This window comes from Taudactylus pleione, unplaced genomic scaffold (assembly GCF_031769625.1).
Source record: "Taudactylus pleione unplaced genomic scaffold, aTauple2 ptg000051l, whole genome shotgun sequence".
Taxonomy (NCBI): domain Eukaryota; kingdom Metazoa; phylum Chordata; class Amphibia; order Anura; family Myobatrachidae; genus Taudactylus; species Taudactylus pleione.
Window position 1 is genome coordinate 1,754,304 of NW_028284453.1, and position 21,190 is coordinate 1,775,493.

Consider the following 21,190-nt stretch of genomic DNA (forward strand, 5'->3'; position numbering starts at 1 on the left):
ACACGCCCACAGACAATGCGAGCTGCCTGCGGCAGCGAGGGGGTCTGGATCAGGGCCTATTTTAGAAAGGCACATTCTATGTAAATATGACAATGTATATTAATCTTTAAAAACTCCAGATACCAACAGTGTATGGTATGACAGTGTATGGTATGAGAGAGTACTGATATCAACTAAATATAATACCTGTGAATGCATCTGTATCACAACTGACAATTGTAAACCAATTGTGTTGCTTATTTATATGTCGTTAGATTGGTATATACACATTTCTGGTAACCTGTCACTTCTCTAGTGAATCGGTTACACAGTGATTACATTGTATGTTGTTTAAAAAAAAATTTGCAACATGAATTGATCTGCTACCTTGTTTGGAAGCATACGGATGATGTCTACGAAATCAGGCTATACAATAGAATGATGTACCCACTGATCCCCACCAACACAAGGCTTTTTGATTTAATGACAATGATATGAGTCTAAATATTTTTGCCTAAAATTGTAGGAACTTAGGGACTGATTCAGCAATTCTGCTTATACCCATGCAGCGCAATTGCTAATATCAGCGGTGCTATGTAAATGTGTGCATTCACATTGCGAATGCAGCCTGACATAAGGACGCCCACTTCCCCTTACCCACATCCATATTCTAGGGCAACATAGCGAAACAATAGGTAACATCGAGTAACATCGGACCCATACGCACAGTTAATGCAGGTCAGACCTCACTCAGGAATTGCTAACTTTAGCGCACGCTATGAGGCCTCAGACGGCATCTGGTATCACAGTGGATAATATATGCACGCACCTGCAATGCCGTCCCAACGCACTGGCACACCTGCATTTGCCCGACCACACCCCGTCACCTCCCACGAACGGCTCCTCCTGTCAATCAATCTGCTCTGGGTCTGCATAGCCTCTGCAAACGCACATCCCAATGCAATTGCTAGTTTGCGCATGCGCACTGCGATGCATTTGCAATGGGAATTAATCGTCCAGTTGCGTGCGTATTAGCAACTGTGTTCCTTGCTGTATCATGACCTTAATTATTAATTCATAATTGTTTTTCTGGGTTTGTGTCCTCGCTATTATCTTAAGCTAATTATATAAAAATTTATATTTTTACTGTCTTTTTCATATAAGAGTTCACCAAACCAAAAAAGTTTAGCTTTTGGTCTGCATCTATGGACCAGTCTCTGTATAAATTCCAATTTTCCTACTACTTGGTGCACCACCAACCACAGGAATTGCTCTTGAGGGTCAAGATAAGGACACACTTTATAATAGATGACAAAAATAAGAGGAATACTTATATTGCACTATCTACACTACACTATTCCAATCCAGTATTGTGCTGATTCAAATCCTACTCCCACTGCAACATGGCACTTGTGTCACTTTCCAGGTGAATTTACACTGCGTATGAGCAAATCCCCAGGAACATAGCCACCATTCCACCTTCCCAGTAGTTCACAGGTTCTCAAACTCGGTCCTCAGGACCCCAAACAGTGCATGTTTTGCAGATCTCCTGACAGCATCACAATTGAAATAATTAGCTTCACCTGTGGATCTTTCAAAATGTGTCAGGGAGTAATGAGTACACCTGTGCAGCTGCTGGGTGACCTGCAAAACGTGACCTGTGTGGGGTCCTGAGGACCGAGTTTGAGAACCACTGCAGTAGTTGTTCTTGATTAGTCACATGCCTTCAGCTGCACCAGACTGCAAGAAATGCACTGATATTACTCCAAGCAGTGTGAATGTCTTGGAGTATTTATCGAAGAGTGTATTCACCAATCCAAGAAAAATACTCATGCAGGGTTTAAAGATTGCTTTACCGGCCTGGCTTTATATAACATCAGGAGAAGAACCCACTCATTCTACGAAAGAGAACTTGCAGCACCCCAAGTGTTGAGCAGCTTATTTTCTATTTGTATTAGATATTCTGGTTGTGGTGTGTCACGACCATGTCTAGTTTTCACCTTTTGCCTGTTGACTTACCACTGCCAGCTGACTCCATGGATCTGTGTGTGTAATTTGCCTGAAGGATCTGTTCTGATCATGCTGCTGCAGCACTTCTCTATGCATTCCTTCCACAGTGATTATTTCACCTGGGTCCTTTCCTGTCTGTGAACACTGCTAGCCCTGATTGGAATCACAAGTGTGGTTCTGACTCAGTACTGCAGAGATGAATACTCCCTCTGCATGTTGTGCCTTCCACCACTCAGAATGCTACTGCCAGACCACGTGTCCATATCCACCAATTGCAGCCAGTCCCAGGGTATATATATCCTCCCCTGATAGCATTCTGGGCCTGAACATCTTGTTACTTCCATGGTGTATGGTTTGTGCTGTTTCTGTATACAAGTGTATCCCTGTCTCCTGCTGACAGCAACCCCTGGTGCAAACCAGAAAACCTGCTACAGCAACCCCTGGTGCAATCCAGAAAACCTGCTACAGCAATACCTGTCAATCCAGATGTCTTACTAGCATCAGCTAATAGTGAGTTCCTGTGCTCCTGACCTTGTCCTGTGCTCTGCATGCCCTACTCCTGGTTGGTCCCTGGCACCCTTGCAAACCGGCATCGTGCTTCCTGCTGTGGATCAACTCCTGCTCCTTCTACCTACCTACCCACTCCCTCCCTGAACCTAAAATCTCAAACCTACCCATTCCTTCCTGAACCTGTTATTCCCAATTACCCTATCCAGCCTGGACCTTAGTTCCAGCCTTTGTCACACCATTTCTGGATTACCCTGTTTAGCACTCGTCTCAGCATGACCTGCTTTCCCTTCAGCCATTGTCATGTTATTCCATTCCAGAGTCAAGTTCCAAGTTCATCAGTTCAATCCACGTTATTCCAGTCCAGAGTCAAGTTCCAAGTTCACCAGTTGAACTCAACAAGTCTTCCTGCTGGTCCCAGTCTGGTTCCTATCATTCATCATCAAAGGCAATTCTCACTGCTACATAAATCTTGCAATAGAGCTATCTACTTCATCTGTGGTTCCAGTCATGCCGGTCTCCATTGAATCCCAATCACCACCTGAGACAGGTAACGCACAGACACCATTTGTGACATGGTGGACACCAATAGCTTTACACTTTGGCTGCTATCTCCCTGTGCACCAGTGATTTTTCTGATTTTTATTTTTTATTTTTTTCCGGCACTTTAATTGGATTTCTCTTCGCACTCTCTGGAGGGTGCGTGAAGAAATCCTTTAGTCGGACCAGACATTGCACTGAATTGAATAGCTCCGTGAGCTCCCTACCGGGGCGATTAATCATCTATTTGAAATGAACCACGGCCAAAGTTCACTTAAAAAGAGAAAAAGTTCTGACATCAGTGTCACTGTTATTTTTCTGCCACTTGGGTGCCCATGCTATTAATTATAATTATTATTATTATTATTATTATTGTTGTTGCAAACCCTATGTATATAATAGCAGCCTATCCTTAACCCTAGTTGATGTCTAACTCTAAAATGCTATGTCAACATTCTGGCAGTCAACATACTGACTACATACCAAAAAGACATATTGGGCGGTATTCAATTGTTTAGCGTGCCCGATCCTGAAATGCGGGCGCTGGCAGCTGATCACGCCTTATAGGAGCAACAATTGAATTGCTCTGAAAGGCGCAAAGGAGGTCTGAAACAACTGAATTCCGCCCATTGTCTTTTTGTGTGCATTTAGTGTGTGGTATGTATAATGAAGGACACAGGACTGTATGCTGTTGCCAGTGGAGTGTATAGGACTTGGGGATCGAGGTGCTTTTAGTAATGGATGGAGAATTACAATGAAATTGCCATATATTTGTAACTGCTGCTTTGTACACATACATGTATTACATTCCAGTGTTTGTATGTTTGTTATTTATCACTCAACGGGGTGATAAATGTTGTTTTAAAATATTATTTAATCTTATTACAGATTTTTTTTTTTTTTTTATCCCTTTATGGTCTAATTTACAGGAAACTAAATATATTAAAAGACACGTACTTTATGTAATTAAAACTAGAAAATGACTTAAAAAAATTAGTTTAAAAGAAACATGAGTCACAGTATGTACAGTATAGTACATACTCAATATGTGGTATTCTGCAAATGTAACAAGATCACAGTATGAGGAAGTACTATGGTTAGAGTTGTGACACAATAAATATCTGCTCTATAACTAAGTAAATAGACACAAATTCCTCATTCTACGGAGACTACCAGGAGAAACACTGAGGACATCTGCAATGAGGGGCTCTGTAATAACACGTAAGGTTCCCATCCACACACAGGGCCACAGGTATAATGATATATCTGTACTACACTATTACATTTATGTTCTAGGACATATTACCATGCACCATACAGCACAACAAGGTTCCCATCCACACACAGTGCCATAGGTATAATGATACATCTGTACTACACTATTACATTTATGTTCTAGGACATATTACCATGCACCATACAGCACAACGGGATGTAGTTTGGAAGCCGACGGTCTAAATCCCAGACGTTCTAACCCCAGCGTGGTACTAATGACAGGCGTCTAAATCTAGACGCCTATCATTAACCAGATGGCAGAAGACCGACATCCCGATCGAAGTGATGCTGGGCGCGGACAGCCACGGGGGGGAGGGTTAAGTTTAGGGCTCCAGGAGGGACTTAGGGTTAGGCAACCACCCGGGAGGTGAGGGTTAGGCTAGGGGAAGGGCGGGTTAGGGTTAGCCACCCCCCGGGGGGACTTAGGTTTAGGCAGCGGGGAAGGGGGGGCTAGGTTCAGGCACTTAGAGGGGGGATTAGGGTTTGGCACTTGCAGGGTAGGTTAGAGTTAGGCACCCCTAAGGGAGGGTTAGGGGTAGGGGGGGAATTAGGTTAGCGATACTTACCTTAGGGACGATCGGGATTTTCACCCTTCCCAGGCTGCCGCTGTTGGGATTTGAACCTAATACCTACTACACCCAGCACAACAAGGTTCCCATACACACACAGTGCCACAGGTATAATGATACAACTGTTCTACACTATTACATTTATGTTCTGGGACAAATTACCATGGGCCATACAGCACAACAAGGTTCCTATACACACACAGTGTCACAGGTATAATGTTACGTCTGTATTACACTATTACATTTGTTCTAGGACATATTACCATGGACCATACAGCACAAAGATCCCATCCACACAGTGCCATAGGCATAATGATACATCTGTACACTATTACATTTATGTTTTAGTACATAATACTGTGGACCATACAGCACAACAAGGTTCAAATACATTTATCATGTGATTCTTTATCATTCTATTGTTATTAGGGATAAACTAGTCTGAAAAAAATACAGTACAGGTGCGTACACACACAACGATTTTTTGGATGATTGAATGATAACTATGCCATTATCGTTCAGTCATCCAAAAAAATCGTTCAGTTTCTGCCCCAAAACGATGAACGATAACTACCAATGCGCGCTCCCGTTTGCAGTTGGTAGTTTCCGTTCATCGCCCGAACCTGCCGTCCAACCTGACGATTATATCAGGTTGAACATGTTCGGGGATGAGGGAGGGAGCCCAGAACTAAACTAAATCGTTCTTGATTTCGTTCAGTGTTTGTGCTCAGTGTTGTTAACAACACTGAGCACACCCCTGCCGGGGACACGTGGGACGATTTTGTTCGTTCATGAAACAAATCATCCCGTGTGTACACACCTTTACAAACTACAAGTTTACATTTATCAGCAAAACTTGAGCAGTGATAACCCCGTGTGATCTATGCCCTATACCACAGTCTCTCAGTCATGCTGGTTTTTATTGCATGTTACATGTATGTGTGGTGTGAAGATTATTACATTGCTTATAGTGCACCTAGTAATGTACATAGCTTTAGAAGTGCAAAAAGAAAGTGCATCCCATAGAAGTATAAGATGAGACTGAAGCAGCGCCTCCTCTGTGTATAGTGACAGGACTGAGCATCCATACACACAGTCACCCAAAATATACACCTCCTGTACCCCTTTATCTCATTTCAAAAATCTGACTCCACATATACAAAGATTTTTCCAGAGCGCCCTCTTCATAATTTACTCCGAATATCATTACTGTACCCAACCATTTCTTATTTTTCTAACTGTATGTTCTGTGTGTTCTCTTAAGCTGGGAACACACTAAACAACATATTGGACAATTTATCATTCTGGGATTAATCTGGGAGGGTTGGGGTCTCCTCCTGTCAGGCTTCTCCTGTCTGGATTTGAACTAGGAATGGGAATCATTTGATGTTTCATCAGAAACATGTAACACTGTGTGGTGCCGGCACTGTTTTAGGCTGCCAGCTGGCTCTCTCCTTGTTTTATATTCAATTACAACTTAAGACGAGGGTACAAAACACACTGACTGGGCTATGACTGTGCGTGCATGCTGCAGCTGGGGGTGGTGGCTGACAGTGAGAGACACTCTGGACAGCCAATCAGCTGCAGCACATAGGACAGCCCCACCCATGGCTCACTGTCACTGTCACTGGTGTTGCTCTTAGTGAACACTGGTTGGCTGCTGCAGCTATTGGTAACTGAGCAGTCAGTCTCACTGTCAAGCACTCACTGCATATGCAGGACAGACCCAGCGGGGGATTGGGGGGGGGAGAGAGAGAGATGATATAGACAGAGACTTAGGGGTCAATCCTATTTCATGCGAAGGGTGCGAGTTGCCATTGCAATGGTGTTAAAATGCCGGCAACGGACCGGCACCTTCACTGATCCAAGCCCGACTTTGCCTACATTTGCTCGGAGCCCTATGGGGCAGCGAGCACTTTTAGGCGAATCTGGGCGGCCATCAAGCATGGCCGCTGTCGCAATGACTCGCCCCCGTGAGTGCATCGCATGTAATAGGATTGACCTCTTAAGCTGAGAGTGGAGAAGAGACAGAGAAAAAAAATAAAGTGGAGGCTCAGGCTGAGAAAAGTCTGGAAGAATGGACAACAAGAAAAATTAAATTGAGAAAGAGAAGGGAGAGACTGAGACACCTTCAATAACAAGTTTCATTTAAACATGTTTTACTTTACTTCCAAAACTGCATACATCCTTATAATTTTTGCACCATTTGTGTATATATGTGTGTGTGTAATATATATATATATATATTCAATATTAAAAACATTAGTACTTCCAATGTTTTCTTTCGATGACCCATCCCTAATTTGAACCGGTATTTCATACTGATCCCCTGTATCCTTAGTATCATCTGTATTTACTGCTACATGTGATTCATTTCCTATTATCCTATTATCAACTATATACGTAGGATCAAATTCAGGGGACTGATTGGGAAAAAATGCTGAAAGTGGCCTCAATTAGGTTGAACCCAATTACCTGTATGGGTCCAGCTAACTTTTATTTTAGTAATTATATTTCAAACCACAGACCTTTTTAGAGACCGTCCTAGTGACTGCCATACAATAGCAAGAACTTTATAGCGACTACAATACCACGCAGAGAGCATTCCCATTGGGAATGTGGACATGGACTAGAGATCCTGTGCACCCCCCATGGCATCTTTTTCAAGATGGGTGTTGTGGCGTTTATCTCAAGATAGTGGTACTGGTCCCAAAAAAATGTGGAGGTACAAGATTTTGTGTGGACTACAGGAGGTTAAATGATGCCACTGTATTTGATGCCTATCCCATGCCCAGGATAGATGAACTACTAGATAAGCTGGCCCCTAGCCATCCCCAGCAGCTCAGGAAAACAGTACATTCTGACTGTAGTGGATTATGCTACAAGGTACCCAGAAGCTGTAGCGCTTTCATCCATTCGCACAGACAAGGTAGCAGATGCGCTTATCACCATTTTTTCTCGGGTGGGGTTTCCCAAGGAGATGTTAACTGATCAGGGTACCCAGTTCATGTCCCGCCTCATGCAGATTCTCTGTCAGAGGATGCAGGTGAATCATCTGATTACAACCCCATACCATCCGGCTACCAATGGGTTGGTCGAACGTTTTAATAGCACCCTGAAACAAATGTTGAGGACTTTTGTGGAGTCCCAGGGAAGAGACTGGGAGAGGTTCCTGCCGCACCTCCTCTTTGCATACCGCGAGGTGCCGCAGGAGTCCACTGGATTCTCACCCTTTGAACTCCTATATGGGCATCGCGTGCGAGGCCCTCTAGATTTGATCAGGGAAGAATGGGAAGGTAAGCTGGTCACTCCTGAACAGTCTGTGGTACACTATGTAGTACAGTTCAGGGAGAAGATGCAGTCTTTAATGGGAATGGCACAGAGCAAACTGAAGGCTGCACAAGCAAAACAAAAACTCTGGTATGACCGCAGCGCTAGGGAACGCATATCTGAGGTGGGGGATAAGGTCCTAGCTCTGATCCCTATGAGGCAGAACAAGCTACAGGCTGCCAGGGAAGGCCCCTACACCGTAGTGCAGCGCATCCAGGATGTTAATTATGTAGTAGAAAAGGGGGATGGACGTAAGAGACAGAAGATGTACCACATCAATATGCTCAAAAAGTACCATGACAGAGGGACATGTGTGTTAGCTGTGTGTAGCTTGCCTGAGAGTGATCAGGAACCCGACCCCTTACTAGATCTGGCAGCTGCTGCAAAAGAGGGGGGGGGTCACTTGCAGATGCCCACTACAGCACTGAGCTGTCTGAGATGCAGCTAGAACAGCTAGCTAACACCGTACAGCCCTTTCAGTCCCATTTCACAGGAAAGCCAGGAAAGACACACTTGGTTACACATCACGTAAACACAGGTAATCAGACCCCCCTCAGACAGCCAGCATATCGTACTTCCCAAGAAGTGCTGGAGGCAATGAAAAGGGAAATTGATGAGATGCTGCAGCTAGGGGTGATACAAAGGTCTCACAGTTCATGGGCTGCCCCAATGGTACTGGTCCCAAAAAAATGTGGAGGTACAAGATTTTGTGTGGACTACAGGAGGTTAAATGATGCCACTGTATTTGATGCCTATCCCATGCCCAGGATAGATGAACTACTAGATAAGCTTGCCCCGGCACGTTACATCACTATCATGGATCTCAGTAGGGGGTACTGGCAGATCCCGCTGTCACCCGAGGCCCGTGAGCGGTCCGCATTCATCACCCCATTTGGGCTGTTCGAATTTCTGGTCATGCCCTTTGGGATGAAGAATGCCCCTGCGTCCTTTCAGCGCCTGGTTAATGACCTGCTGGAAGGCCAGGAGGGATATGCAGTTGCCTACCTGGATGACATCGCAGTGTTCAGCCAGACCTGGGAGGAATACCTGATCCATCTGAATAGTGTGTTAGGCCGAATCACTGGGGCAGGTTTGATGATCAAACCCGAGAAGTGCCAGCTTGGCATGGGAGAGGTACTATATCTAGGGCACCATGTAGGGGGAGGTACTCTCCGCCCAGAACCAGACAAAGTGGAGGCTATTGCTGCATGGCCTACCCCTAAGACTAAAAAACAGGTGATGTCCTTTCTAGGAACTGCAGGGTACTACCGAAAATTTGTACCCCACTACAGCACCCAAGCCAAGCCCTTAACAGACTTGACAAAAAAGAAGTTGCCACAGGTGGTCAATTGGACTGAGGAATGTGAGAGGGCCTTTCTAGCCCTAAAGTCTGCTTTAGCTCAGTCCCCTGTGCTGCAGGCCCCTGATTTCAAAAAGAGGTTCATTGTACAGACTGATGCCTCTAATTATGGTTTAGGTGCTGTGCTCAGTCAGGTCAATGAGCAAGGGGAAGAGCATCCTGTCATTTTCCTAAGTAAAAAACTGCTGCCCCGTGAAGTGGCCTATGCCACCATTGAAAAAGAGTGTTTGGCGATTGTATGGTCTCTCCAAAAACTGCAGCCATATCTGTATGGGAGAGACTTTACCATAATAACAGACCACAACCCACTCGTATGGCTTAATAGAGTCTCTGGGGATAATGGTAAACTTCTCCGATGGAGCCTTACCCTGCAACAATACACCTTCACCATCCAGCACAGAAAGGGTGCAGAGCACAGCAATGCTGATGCACTCTCCCGGCAGAGTGAAGAGGCAGACAGTGGTACACAGGTAAGGCTGTGACGTGTGTCTCAGTCCCTCCTGTGCCCATCTTCAGGGGGAGGTGTGGCGTTTATCTCAAGAATAATCGCCAGGAATGATGTCATGTAAATGTGTATATATATATATAAATGTGTGTATCAACATGGTTTCTAGGCAGTGTCCTGTATTTGACCTGTAGGAATACAAAGCTTGGAGGAGATTTGTCTTCCTGGAACCAGGCATCTAGATAACCATCTCTTCTCTCAACAGGCCATAAAGTTTGGGGAGAGATACATCCTTAATGCAGATGGTCAGACCTGGTCAAGCCAGGTCATGGGATATAAAATCCTTTAGAAGGGAGATGACAAGAATGTAGGGTATGTTACCTGATTATTGGTTTCTAAAGACCCCTTCACACTGTTTCAAGACCCCCTACTTCCTATAGACTATATGTAAGGGTGTGGCCGATTTCTTAATGCCCAGTGTACAGCAATGAAAGAGTGAAAAACCCAAAGGTGGGGGCTAGTGCAGCTGTGAGGGTATAACTATGCATCTCCCTCAGTGATAAGTGTTCTTGTGCCCAAGGAGAGTGCTGACGACTGGCCAGAATCCAATGCTCCTGTGTCTCCTTCACGACTGAGTCTAGATGTAAAGACTCTGGGTTCTTTTTCATTTTTAATTCCTTTTACTTTCTGAAACCTATTTGTGATATATTTGTATTGTCCATATTTGTACTACCTTTTTCTGTAATCAATAACCTTGGAAATATTTTTCGGATTAAACATTCTTAATCCAGTGTGTTCTCCGTGTTCTTGTCGAATTCACGAGCCTGTGAGGTCAAAGCTACGTACCTATATGTAAGTGAGTGTGCATATTGAGATTTAAGGGGAGAACCTAACGACTCCCGTTAACTTCGTTGGTGGTGGCAGAACAGTGTTAGAGTAACCGCACGTGCTGAGGTAACCATAAGTCACAGTTGGCGATTCTCAGATTGAGGTATCTGGAGAATCGGCCGGCTGGTCGTGACAGGTGTCTATATAGGAAGACTAAAATGCAAATAGGTCCCAATGTGAAATAATATTCATATATTATAAAATCCACCACGCAAAGTTTATAATCAAACTAAAAACCTCTGCACTTCACCAAAAGGAAACATGCACATTTATAATTATCACTTGAGTGAAATAAATCTCATATATAAATAGAATCCACTTATAATCCACTATAACACAGTAAAGCGAAAACATCTCTGTACAGACCACATGGAAAAACACGTTTAGATTGCTGCCATTAGGTAGCTGTGCAATACAGTTATTCACTCATGGCGTCATTCCCATCATGCATTGCAGGGTTAAATACCCTTTGGTTGCTAAGTAACAAATGACTAGACTGGGGCTACAGCTGTAACTGTCATATAACAACAGCTCACAATAACAACATGAGATTGGCCGGAGTTTGATATCTGGATTTTTCTCTTCCAGCTCTCCTCAGTCTGTGGATGGATCTGACCAGTGGGATGATCAATATTCAGCTGATCCCTCAGTATCCAGTGATCCAGGAATCTGTCACCCTGAGTGTTACTGGGGTCACTGTGAGGATTCTGTCTGTTACTTGGTATAGAGGACTAAGCACCAGTGCTGGGAATCAAATCCTCATACATATTCCTGGTGTTACTCCCCCACTAGTTACTGGGCCTCTGTACTTCCCTCGGGCCAGCACTGTCCATAATGGGTCATTACTGAACTCAGATCTCCATATAACAGATAGCGGTGATTACACAGTGATTGTACAGACAGAGAAACCACAAGAACTAGCCTCTGTGACCCTGACTGTCTATGGTAAGTAACATGTAATCACTGTGCCAGGCAGACGTGTGATGTATAATGACCGGTGTCTCCTCTGTGTGCGGCTGCCGGGTACAGGGGTAACTCCAGTGCTGAGCTGTTACCTGTGTTGGCAGAGGTCTTACCAGATCAGATCTTCTTCCCTGCCATAGACAGAATGCACACACTGGGGAGCTCTTTGTGGTAATATAAGATGGTTTTGTTTATCAGCAGCAGCATACAGACATGACAGGATTACCATGACTACCAGACATTACTTCACTACATCACATCTTCTATCTAGAATAATCCCTAACAGTGTATAGTGCGTATTACAGAGGGATACAACACCAACACTTTGTAACACCACCACCTGCTGTCCCTCCAGTGTAAGTCTCAGGGCTCTATTCAGTGAAAAGTGTGAATATATTGTAGTTTGAAATATACCGCTTGTAATTGCATCATATATCCAAACTCTTTTTGTCTTATTTGATGCCGGGACAGACCTTGCAATAAAAGAAGTGTCCCGGCAAAGTTCCTGCGGATCACCCTCACTTCTCTGAAGAGAGATTAATCTCCAGCGAGTGATTGCCGCCTCCAGCAGCGCTGCTCCTTCCTATTCCTTCCTGTTTCCATTTGGGAATGATAGCCGGCCTTGTGCTGCGCTGCTGCAGTGTGAATGGGGGTGACAGAATGACTGTGTGGAGGAGCTGAGGGAGCTCTGCACTGGGAGAGAGCAGGAAGAGAACAGTCTCTTCTTGCTTTTCTCCTATTCTGCCTACTAAATATACACATAACATCATCATGAGATAGTGTTATATATTTTACAACAGATGAGGGAGCAAAGCTTCTCTAGTCTTTATAAATATTGATTCTGCAAAGCTTTCACTGAAAGAGATGGCGGCAGCAGAACTGGAGAGGGAGAAGCGTAAAGGTGGAGAGATCAGTGATGTCTCCACACTTTGCAGTATAGTAACTGTGGAGATAAGAAATTTTAGACTTTCTCCAACTAAAGTGCTGGCGAAAAGCATTGTTTTATTTACTAAATAGACCCCTCGGTCTGTTGCAATATCCCAACATTACTCAGTATCCCAGCGGCTGCTCACTGGGTAAATAACTGCCTCCCATTAGCCCTTATTACTACCAGGCTGGAAATCATAGGGAGAGATGATGTGTGATAAACAGTCCATAGTGATTATGATGATCTGAGTAAGAGGCTGCTGCATTTGAATGATGAATCAAAATGTAAAGCTCAATCTAACCTTGATGCTTATGTAGCACCCCTTACCCAGGTACAGTAAGCCTATGGGAAGGGTGTTTGTATAAGGATAGCGGTTCTCACCATTATACCTTCTATGCAGTGCCTCCACCTTAGTCAGAGTCACGTAGTGTCTTCATTAGGAAATGTCCAGGAAATCTGCAACACCAGGGAGAGACTTAGGGACATATGTATCAAAGCTTGATGTGAGCTAAAATTGTGAGATATAGATCACCAGCCAATCAGCTTATAGCTTACATTTTGCAGGCTGTGTTTAAGAAATTATAGATGGAGCTGATTGGCTGGTGATATCAATTTCACAATTATAACTTACAACAAGCTTTGATACATATGCCCCTTAAGCTGGCCACACACTAGACCTACTTACATCCAACCAGCCAACTAGTTGATTGGTTCGAATGAAAATCTGGTAAGGTATGAAAGCAAATGACAATCAGCAATTTGCCCCCAAATGCCGGAAAATGGACAAAAACTGTTTAGATCAAACATTTAACAAACTTGTCTGGCGACCATTTTCATCTGTTTTCTGGCATTTAGGAGCAAATTGCTGATCATCATTTACTCCCATACATTACCAGATTTTCATTCCAACTAGTTGGATGGTTGGATGAAAGTTGGTCTAGTATGTGGCCAGCTTAAGAAAACCCACTGCCCACCTACTATTTATGACCTGAGACTGTTATGTGTGGCCGCTGCAACTCGTTATCTGATTGGCTCTCAGAAGCTGCCTAGCAACTTTCCTGCCTGTATTCTGGCTGTTTCCTATCAACTAGGATGCTGGCTGCTACGTGCAGCAGCTCACCTGTTTGGAATACCTTGGTACAGGGGCATATCTATAATGGGTGCAGGGTGTGCGGGGCACAAGGGTCCCTGGGTCCAGGGGGGTCCCGCACCGAACACCCTGTATCCAGAATATACAGATCCAGTGGGTCCGGCACTGTATAAATGTCTGGAAAATGTCCGCAAAATTGTGGATTTTAGGAAAAATTGGTCGTGCTCTAGAGGTGCGCAAAAAAAAACCTCCCAGCGCTCCAAAAAACCAAAAACCCGGCTCCTAATTGAATTGCAAGTACTAATCGGATAAAAAAATTAAGTGCACAGAGAATAAAAAATTATGAAATAAATAATTAACTAAACCAAGAAACTCTTAATGATCACCTCATACAATGCAATACAATACATTACAATCGTTCAATACATGCGGCTCCCAATACAGAGCACTGGAAAGTTCGCAAATTGCAACTCTAGAAAATGATAAACTTATTGAAGAGAGCGCATAAATAAAAACTTTGCATATATTTATTAATGCATATTAATTGCATAAATGTTAAAAACAGTGATTAATACAAATAATATAGGACTAGCTCCTCTAGTGCTTGGAGACGCCCACTGATAGCATCTCACATCCACCATTCACGCACATAAACTAGATTAATCGAATGCAGATCAGATGGGCATCAGCCTTCTGAGTGACTAGGATGCACAAGGCGACTGTGTTGATTAATTTGATATGTGACACTTGTATATCTGTGTGCAACTGAGAATGTAAATGGCACTTGGTGTGGAAAAAGCTGAGGCCGTTGCATCATAGCACTTTGCATGATGAATGAGAGACTCAGTCGCACACAGATATACAAGTGTCACTTATCAAATTAATCATCATAGTCTCCTGGTGCATCGTAGTCAGATCACATTGCGATTTAAACGCATAATCAGCAAAACAATATGCAAAACAGATGGCCGGCGCTAGCAGAGGCTCACGAGACCAGGTGCGACAAGAGGGGCAGTTTGACGCTAGTGAAGCAAAGATGAGTAAGGGCACATCTGTATATACATAAACATATATATGTGTATAATACATGTAACATTTATAGAACACTTATACTTTAAGAACCCTCCAAGAAAATGGATTTAAACACCAATCCTCTTATACCACATTCATTAACTTGAGAGCTCCTTGTCATTCAGTAACATTATCCTTTATTTTTTTTCTTAGCAGTCATACCCAGGACATGAACCCAGCACCTCACATTCAGTTACAAACTCTTTTATTTAACACACACATTTCTCAAAACTTTCAACCCTGGGACCCTAACCCATCACCTCTCACATTGCAGTCCGTCACCTTACACATGATTTGCCCCCTGCGTTGGAAGCCTGTGAATTCTAACTATATGGAACTATATGAAGCTACTTGTAATTGTCAGTTTAAAACCAACTAGGCAGAAGTATGTAGTGTGCATCCACATATCCAATGTCCTTCAGCCACACACTAAATCAATCTAGTAAACTGCAATCAGGGACAGACTGGGGAGGTGGAGCTGCTTGGCCGGGGTTTTGATGCCGGACTGGCCCTTTTGGTCATCGGCCCTTGTGGCAATTTGCCAGAAGTGCTGGATGGGCAGTTCAGCCCTGACTGCAATGCTGATTACTGTATGTTTTACAAAAATATTTTGTGTTTCATATAGTTAAAATTCCCAGGCTTCCTTTTGCAGGAGTAGATATCTCCATGTGTATTGTGTCTAACTGCCATGTAAGAGGTGATAAGTTCGGGTCCCTGGTATGACAGTATTTTGAAATGTGTGTGTTAAATAAATGAGGTTGTGACTGAAAGTGCTTGCCAGTAAGCCAGGGAGGAGATAGGGGCAGCCAGGAGATGACGGGGAGAAGAGGAAGCTGCAAGTGAGAATGATTATAAACAGCACCCGATGTCCTGCGGTGTCCTGTGCCATGGCACATGTCACACCATCCTATTTACCACCCTGGCAGTTTTAGTTACTATTGTGTAGACACTGTAACACAAACTCTCTCTAATCTATCAATAACTCTATGGTTTTTAAAATTACTTTCTGATCTATAGCTTCTTCAAAGACTTAGATTCCAGAGTACAATACTTAGGTATAATAATAATAATAATAATACTTGTGCTATAATAAAAATAGACCACACATGAATAGCCTTCAAAATAAAATTGAAACCCTGCAGGAAATACTGTATAACACATGGTGCTTTATCTACTAATAGATGTGGGGACAGAAAGAAACTGGTGCAGTCTTTCAAGCACAACTAATTACCTAATTCTGACCAAGAACGAATAGTTGAAATACTATTATAAATCCCACATCATTCCCCAATAGATGTCATCCCTAACTCTCCTGGTACTGGTTAGCTGCTCTCTCACTCTGTTTTATTACAGCTGGAATTACCCTTTTAGTTTCTGCCTTAAACCTAGCAAATAATAGGAGGAATTTAGGAAAATATATGGAGAATGTGTGTGAGTATGCAGGGGGAGGCTATAATACTCACACACAGTGATGGTGTACACAGAGTGACACAGGACCAGCAGACTTCATGGTCAGGTAAGATAACATTCCATACCTAAAGCAACTGCAATTCTAGTGTCGCATGTCTCTCTGATACTACGTTCCGTTCCTGAGGTGGAAAGAGCAGTGGAGGAGAAAAGGTCACGCTTTTGACATTTCCTGGTTAAAGGTTTATATTACATACAACAACCGGCCCACAGTTTTTGCCTATTTGCAATCAGCATATTGCTACAAGAACACTATATCTCTGAATATCCTGCCAACAGTTCTTGCCCACCTGTAATTTATGGTGTCTGGATAATACATCTATTGAAGATACACATCTCAATTATTCTAGTGGTGTCTATGCCAGACCAGAACTTAAGACGTTTATAGTTTTAGTCTTGAAAACCCAGCTTCAAGTTATTGCCCACCAGCTGGTTAATTGAAGCAGACTGTAGTATAAATGTAGAGAGCTGTTGCATCAAACGACATCTCATACATAATTAATCCAATTTTGAACACAAAGCCCCAAGTTTTTGCTAACCAGTTTTGGTACTGATCACCGACATATTTGAGATACGGGACTACGGATAGTTACCTACTATCGCATTGATATTTATAAATTAGATCCATCACCACAGAGCGCTTTATCTGATTAGTACATATATCAATTTCCCATTGGTTTCCTGGGGGCAATCATGCTACTTGGGCTCACATACTGTAGGACTGCTTACCAATGATGGATTCCATAGTAAATTAAATGATCTGTTAAAACATGATGGGAACATAATCATTCAGACCAAGGAGCAAAATGTAATGATGAGTTATTATATTCATATTTCTGTATTATTTTATTTAGTAACATGACTGGCAATGTCTGTGTGTGATCTCCTAACTGTCCCTATGTTCCTCCATCCACAGAGCGGGTCAGGAAGCCTAAGGTCACAGTGTCTACCTCCCAGCCCAAGGAAAGTGACACAATCACCCTGACATGTGACACCAGTGATGCTGAGAGGATAACATGGAGCAGGAACAGTGCCGGCCTCCCCTCTGGAACCAGCTTATCAGCAGATAACAGGACAGTCACTTTCTCCAGTGTTACACAGGCAGACTCAGGAGAGTACAGATGTGAGGCTGAGAACCCTGTCAGTAAGAGTATCAGCGATCCCTACACAGTAACCATAACCTGTGAGTACTTGTGAGATTACTGCCTGTGTATGAGTAACATGACTACATAATGTATTGTTCCATTTATAATCCATTTTGTGATTGTTCCATTTATAATTTTGTGATTAGGATTGTATGTATTAATTATAGATGTAAACTATGTGTAATGAGGATTATGTACTAAGCCTTGGAGAGAGAGAAAGTGGATGGAGATAAAGTACCAACTAATCAGCTTCCAGAGTGACAGGAGCTGAGTGGTTGCTATTTTATCTCTGTCCACTTTATCTTCCTCCAAGGTTTAGAAACAAAAAAAACTGTCACAATAAATAATAATGGATGTTACCATCCTCCCACGCTACCAGAATAGTATGTGCTCATTTAGACTGTACCAGCACACATTGTTTACTTCTTTACATGTTTTACCTTCAGTAACTGTCTCACTCTGTCACATTGTAGAGCCACACTTATGTGTACTACTTTCAGATTATTATTATTAGAGATGTGTGGTTCGGTTTTCTAGAAATCTGAATCCACCCGAATTTCGTGAACCCTGGTAAATCCGAGTCGCGGTTCTGATCTCCTGAGGAGATCTGGATAAATCTGTGTTGTGGTTCTGATCTTTTTGCGGTTCGGAATTCGGATTTTAAATCCGAATTTCAGGTTTTGGTTTGCATAAGTTACACGATTTTTAGCTTTTTTATCTAGTTTTCTTTTTTAAATCCAGATCCAAAACCAAACACAAAACCAAATCCAGATCCAAAACCTTGAAGGAGATACAGATACAAAACCAAAACCAAAACACGGGGGTCTGCGCATATCCCTAATTATTATAATTATTGTTATTATTATTATTTACATACTATACTTACAAAGTGTATAGAGTATTACACAGGACTGCATGCAGAAATGTTTCTGAGACAGATTACAGTTTCCCTGTACAAAGTAACTGGAATTTATTTTTAAACAAAGAGACATACATTATTGTATGGCGACAAAGTGACTTTTCCAAAATCGCAAAAATCTGACACTTACTGTAATCTAAGTACATACTAAACAAAGTGTACTCAGCACGATGACGGTGGGGACCGGCACATTTTCCATATGTATCAAGCTCTGGAAAGCGTCAGAGCATGTACCTGATAGCAGGATCCCTCTTAGTGACCCCCATGGGTCGCACATGTGTAGAAGAACTCCCCGGTCATAAAGTCATCATACTGCAAAGGAGAGCTCTTATTGAAAGATCCGTCCTTTGCAGTTTTACTTGCAAATCTACATACATATGGCATTACCTATAGACAGGGGCATAGAGAGGGGGGGGAGCGGGTACAAATTACCTGGGCCTGGGCTTGCTGGAGGGGCCCGGCGGGGTCCCAGGTCCGGTACCGCTCACCCCCCCTCTTTCATCACAGCAGCCCAGCACACACTGCTGTGTGCTGGGCTGCACTGGGAGACTGCTCGCGGCTGCTATAAAGCAGCCACAGCAGTCTCCTATTCCTGTGGGGGGAGAAATCAAGCTGATCGCGCCCCCCACTGTTTATGCACCAGGCTGAGGGGGCTCAGAGCTACCCCCTTGCCAGCTTGCGCTGCAAAACTTTTTTAAAATTTTTCCTCAAAGGGACGTGGCCACGCCTCCCGTGATTAGGCCACACCCCCTTTACCTGGGCCCGCCACAGCTCTCAGCAGGTCTGCCTATGGAAGCCCATGAGCTTCTCTCCACAGAGTGCTGATAGAGGGATCTGATCAGATCCCTCCCAGCACCCCCTGCGGCGAGTGCGGCCTTCTGCGCATTCGCAGAAGGACGCCAGAGGGGCTTCTTTGTCATAGACAGAGCAGTCCTTTGCAGGGATCGTCATGTATACCGGCGTTACCATAGCTGGCATACATGCGATGACCAGCGGAATGCATCGCATCGTGAGTGCAGGCGGCAGAGACTGAGGGAGGAGACGGGAGCTTACTGTTTGTTTCCACAGTGGAACACAAATCCTGGAAATGCGGCAGCAGTGTTGGCCAGCCCAGCAGAGAGTTCATGGGAACGGCCCAGCAGTAACTTTCCCTCCTTCCTGGTGGCCCAATCTGCCCCTGAACCCAACGACATTGCGTACTGCTACTACCAGTCTGTACATGAATATTACACTGAGTGAATTGTTATAATACAAAATGTGAGCCTTGTCCAACAAGCTGACATTTTGTATTATAATGTCTTTTGTACATAAAGTGCAGTGAGAAATCCTGTATGTGTATAACTATGTTCACGCAACACTGTAGCGGCCTCGTCAGGGAGGGAATCAGAGTGAAGCTCAATCATTCTGAGTAACTGCCAGAATGATCTCTCTGGTGAAGGCCAATCACAGTGTGAGACAGACGCAGGCAGATCTCTAGTAGCACCTCTGCTCCTGTGTCCTGGTATTAGCTTTATCTATTGTTGTTCCCATGGATCATATGTTTCGCACCACTACTATATATATTATGATTATGAAACATCATTGTATTTTCTACTGGAATTTCTGGAGGCTCACAAATTTGGGGAAATTCTACTGGGTGCCTGGTAGGTAGGCCCACAGCCCTATCATTTCTTTAGTGAAATAGACTGGGTGAGAGTGTAATGACACATTTTGCTGTGAACGGTGTCATTATCTTTCTGCCCTCGCTTCATATTACCGCAAACTGCCGTCCTACAAGCTCAGCAATAAGTTCTACAGGTAGTTTATTTGTATATTATGGGGACAGACTAAACAGTTGAACACTGTGACATACATATAGTCACACAAATATGACAAGCGTGTTTCACAGCAAACATATACCCAGAGGAACAAGTATAATACATTTCTTTATGGTATTTTGTGTGTGCACAGAAAGCCATGTAAAATGGGCATGACTACACATCACGAGGGGCATGACCATGTAGCACAAGGAGCAAAAATGCGTGGCCTCATCGTGAGGGGGTGTGGTATCACAGTAAGGGAGTGTGATCTCGAAAGACCACAGAATTTCAGCCACTGTGACTACTGAGTACAGGGGTGGCTAACATGTCAGAGGCAAAGCGCTGAAAAATATATGTAGCTAAACAAAAGATAGACAGCATGCGCGCGCTCCAGCGTCCGCTCCGCTCGGCTGCTCCTTTGCACTATGGGAAAGACGTCATGACGTCCTCCCATAGTGCACACTGGGGGAGCCGGGAGCCGGAAGCCGGAGGCTCCGTCTCTCCGGCTGCTCTGCTCTGCCGGGCGCCCGCTGGTAACTGAATCTCAGCGGGCGCCTGGCAGTTAACAGGCTGTTTCTGCTGGGCGGCGCGCCCCGTGCGATTGCACGGGTCACCTGCCCCTAGAAACGGCCCTGCTTGTGCTATATATGGATGAGCTCTACCAGATATAAGAGTTGTATTTGTTGGAGTACTATCTATATATCCAGCCTGGGTAGACTGATGTAAAAGTAACTGTAAGGGGTAAATTTACTAAGCTGAGAGTTTGGGAGAGTTTGCAAACTCTGGAGAGGTTGGGCATTTTTTCCCACTCTCAAATTTACTAATGTCAAACTATGGAGAGAGATCTCCTTTGCTGAGGGAAAATACTTCAGAGTTAGCAAACTCTCTTCAATTCACCATCAGCA

At 43.8% G+C, this 21,190-nt stretch overlaps 1 protein-coding gene across 1 annotated transcript in view; it reads left to right on the forward strand.

Annotated features, from left to right (window-relative positions):
• The first annotated feature begins 2,327 nt into the window (after nt 1-2,327).
• The window catches only part of LOC148535439 (cell adhesion molecule CEACAM1-like), a 47,966-nt gene continuing 29,103 nt past the window's right edge, over nt 2,328-21,190 (forward strand). Inside the window, exons 1-4 of the mRNA XM_088462561.1 lie at nt 2,328-2,499; nt 2,817-3,046; nt 11,492-11,848; nt 17,339-17,605. Of these exons, the coding sequence (XP_088318687.1) occupies nt 3,007-3,046; nt 11,492-11,848; nt 17,339-17,605 (664 nt within the window). The 5' untranslated portion in view covers nt 2,328-2,499; nt 2,817-3,006. The remainder of the gene's footprint in view (nt 2,500-2,816; nt 3,047-11,491; nt 11,849-17,338; nt 17,606-21,190) is intronic.